General features: G+C 41.3%; 1 protein-coding gene across 1 annotated transcript; it reads left to right on the forward strand.

The window, feature by feature from the left end:
* The first annotated feature begins 1286 nt into the window (after positions 1–1286).
* On the forward strand, positions 1287–2906 carry map1lc3cl (microtubule-associated protein 1 light chain 3 gamma, like). The gene is made up of 4 exons (XM_085178011.1): positions 1287–1583; positions 1678–1733; positions 1823–1929; positions 2101–2906. Exons 1-4 carry the CDS (start codon positions 1526–1528, stop codon positions 2288–2290), a joined length of 411 nt encoding a protein of 136 aa, XP_085034137.1. The 5' UTR covers positions 1287–1525; the 3' UTR covers positions 2291–2906.
* Positions 2907–3151: the final 245 nt, after the last annotated feature.

The following is a 3151-nucleotide window of genomic DNA, read 5'->3' on the forward strand; positions in this document are numbered from 1 at the left end:
AGTAGCTGTCCATTGCTGCATGAGCTCCTTAAAGAGAAATGCATTGTTCATAACTCAGCTGACAGTTTATTCACAATGGGTTCCACAAAACCTGAACTCACATCTTTGTATAATGAAATATAGTTAAATTACAGTCTTTGTGGAACCAACATAAATAGCTGTCGCTGTGATGATACTTGCTGAACTCTTGTTGCAAAATACTAGTTTTAGCTCCATAACAAACTAACAACTCCAGTAAATTTAGCAGGGAAGCAGCTTTCACACAGATTTTAGAGCTTCCAAAAGAAAATAGAAAGAGAAGTGTAAAGAGACTGAATAAATCAAAAATAATACAGCCCCAGTTAATATAATGATAATAATAACACTAATAATAATATTAAGGTTTATGTGTAAAGCAGAATTGCAAAGTGCTTCTGGGAAACAAAGAATAAAAGAACAAACTAAGAGAAAATTATAAAAACAATTTACAAATCAGTTAAAAATGGGCCACACAGCATTCAAAATGACAATATGAAGAAGATACAGTGTGACCTGCTGTAATAAATAACTTAAAATGAAGACAAAAACTATCTAAATGTTAAAAGAATCAGCAGAGTATGCCAAAAATCTACACAAAAACAGATATCAACAGAAATCATATATAAACAAGTCTTTGGCAGTGATTTAAAAGAAGACGCTGATGAGGCAAATCAGACTTGATCAGGCCGGTCAGTCCACAACTGATGAAGCTGGACAGCCAAAGCATAATCGCCCTTTGACTTTAGATGTGATGTGGAAACAACTACAGATTTCTGCCTGAGGATCTAAATGAATGTCTCTGTGTCCATATGTGTGAAACACACACAGCACTTAAAAAGGTAATAAGATAACATTTGGAGGTTGGAGATGCTGCAGACATGAGTAACACAGTACTTCCTGTACTTCCTGTAAGCACACAGGCTCAAGCCACTGTCATCACTGGTGCTGGCCATTGTTAGTCAAGGGTAAAAGTTTAGCTTAACGTGGGTTAAATGTTCTAAAGATGACCACGGTGTCCTACATCAGACACTAAGTGAAAGGATAGAAGTATGGCTCATCTAGTTTTTGAGTGTGACAGTTTGGGTTGTGCAGCTTTGTTTAGGAACCTCTGCTTCTCTTGGAGGCGGGCCTCCTTCGTTACGCTGTGTTCTTCACATAGTGTCCTCCTCTGTGTACGTGACAGCAGCACCGAAATCACAAGCCGACGTGAGAACACTCAGAGAGATAGCCAGTATGTGTGAATCTGTTCTGAAGAGGACACACATCACACAAACACACACTCACCTCTGCATCCATACACACTTCTCCCCAGGACGAGGAGCGTGTCCTTGTTTGCTGGTGTCACATTTCGACTCCTCCCAGCCCACGCTCCCTATAAAACACGAGCGGTCACCTCAGCTCGTCGGGGTTTGCTTACTTCCACCCGAGGGGACTCTGTCGTTAGCCCGGGCGAGACAGCCTCCATCACCACCGGCCTCTGCGAAACACTCAATAAAACCAAGCACACATGGCTCCTTTTGAGAAATCTGTGGAAACGGTGCCCTTCAAGCAGAGGAAATGCCTCGGTAGGACAATTTGGTTGACCTTTCACTGAGTGGATGCTGTTTTTAAAGCATGTGTGTAAAATATGGTCTTCAAATTTTTCTTTTTTTTCTCTAGCAACAAGAAAAAACGAAGTGTGCAGCATTCGGTCTAAATTCCCCAACAAGCTGCCTGTAAGTCGATTCGGCCTAAGATGTTTTAAAGACATAATAGATGCATGTTGTTGAACTTCCTGTTAAATCAGACGTGTTTTCGCTTTTAGGTGATTGTCGAACGTTACATCCGTGAAAGGACCCTTCCCCTGTTGGACAAAACAAAGTTCCTGGTTCCCTATGAGCTCACCTTGGGTCAGTTCCTCTGCCTGCTCAGGTACGTCATCTGTGACTCACAGCAGGTTCTTTTGTTCTGATTTTTAAAGCCCTTTTCTTCTCCTGCAAGTTGTCAGATTTGTCATTCTTCTCCATGCCTCTGCCTCCCTCACATTCTGTCTTCCTTTGTCCTAAAAATCTCAGTCTGCCTCTCCAACTGTCTCCCCTCCAGGAATAAAATCGCTCTGGACTCCACCCAGGCTCTGTTTCTCCTGGTGGCGGAGAAGAGCATGTCCTGCATGTCTTCCAACATGGGGGAGGTGTATACCCGCTACAGAGATGCTGACGGCTTCCTGTATATCACCTATGCCTCTCAGGAAATGTTCGGAGCTCCTCTGCAAGCAGCCAAGCGGCCCTGCTGAGCCTGAAAAGTGATAAAATGAACTGATTTGTGACCAGTGGAGACACCACACAACCAAACCTGGGGAAAAAAGGACAAACTGAGCCAAAGCAAGACTGTTCCTCCCCCCCAAAGAGCACATCTGTCTACCTCATGAAACCTCCCTGGACTTAAAGACATAACACGAGTCTGTGGTAAAGACTCAGATTTGGTTTGGGGTAACAGGACTAATTATATTTAAGGGTTTCTATTAAAAGATATTCAGTATATAAAGCAATTTTTTGTTAATTAAGAAAAAAATGTAAGAATTTTTTTTAAATTTGAATGTTTGGTGTGTATTTTGTCTCTTTAAACATAAAAAAATGTCTTTCTATTGAGTTTCAATGCAGATAAACCGGTGTTTGTGTTTGTGGCAGCACTTTCCACCCCCTCCACCAGACAAAATCAAGTTAAACATTGTAACTTCTAAACACTTATATGAAATCTTCCTTCTGCCCATCCCCATCTTCCCTCAAGAATGTGAAACTGTCCAGAAAACATCTTCATTCCAGGAAATATTGAAGCACTCCTAGAGGTACATTTGAAGCTGCTCTGATGTGTTCTTAAATCACCAAAAAATAAAATCTTGTCCCAATAAATTATTGGCCTTGTGTGATATTTCCTACACAGATTCTAAGAATATAGTTTCTTTTAAATAAGGAGAAACCATCTGGAAGAACAGGATTTATTGATAGAGAAATTCATGTATTTGGCCGTTAGACTCCGATGACCCATCATGGCAGAACAGAATCCCAGTGGTGATCAGATATAGAACAGGAGTCTAGGTGCTGGTGAAGATTAAGACGGAGGCTTGGATGAAGCTCACTGAATTGTCTGCTAGGTG

The sequence above is a fragment of the Neolamprologus multifasciatus genome, chromosome 2, assembly GCF_963576455.1.
Source record: "Neolamprologus multifasciatus chromosome 2, fNeoMul1.2, whole genome shotgun sequence".
Lineage (NCBI taxonomy): Eukaryota > Metazoa > Chordata > Actinopteri > Cichliformes > Cichlidae > Neolamprologus > Neolamprologus multifasciatus.

Bases quoted from the DNA above. Each gene is read 5' to 3' on its own strand.
- map1lc3cl (XM_085178011.1), top strand. From the start codon at position 1,526: ATGGCTCCTTTTGAGAAATCTGTGGAAACGGTGCCCTTCAAGCAGAGG. The intron at 1,584-1,677 runs GTAGGACAATTT...TTTTTTCTCTAG, and splicing joins CAAGCAGAGGAAATGCCTCG to CAACAAGAAAAAACGAAGTG. The intron at 1,734-1,822 runs GTAAGTCGATTC...TTTCGCTTTTAG, and splicing joins AATTCCCCAACAAGCTGCCT to GTGATTGTCGAACGTTACAT.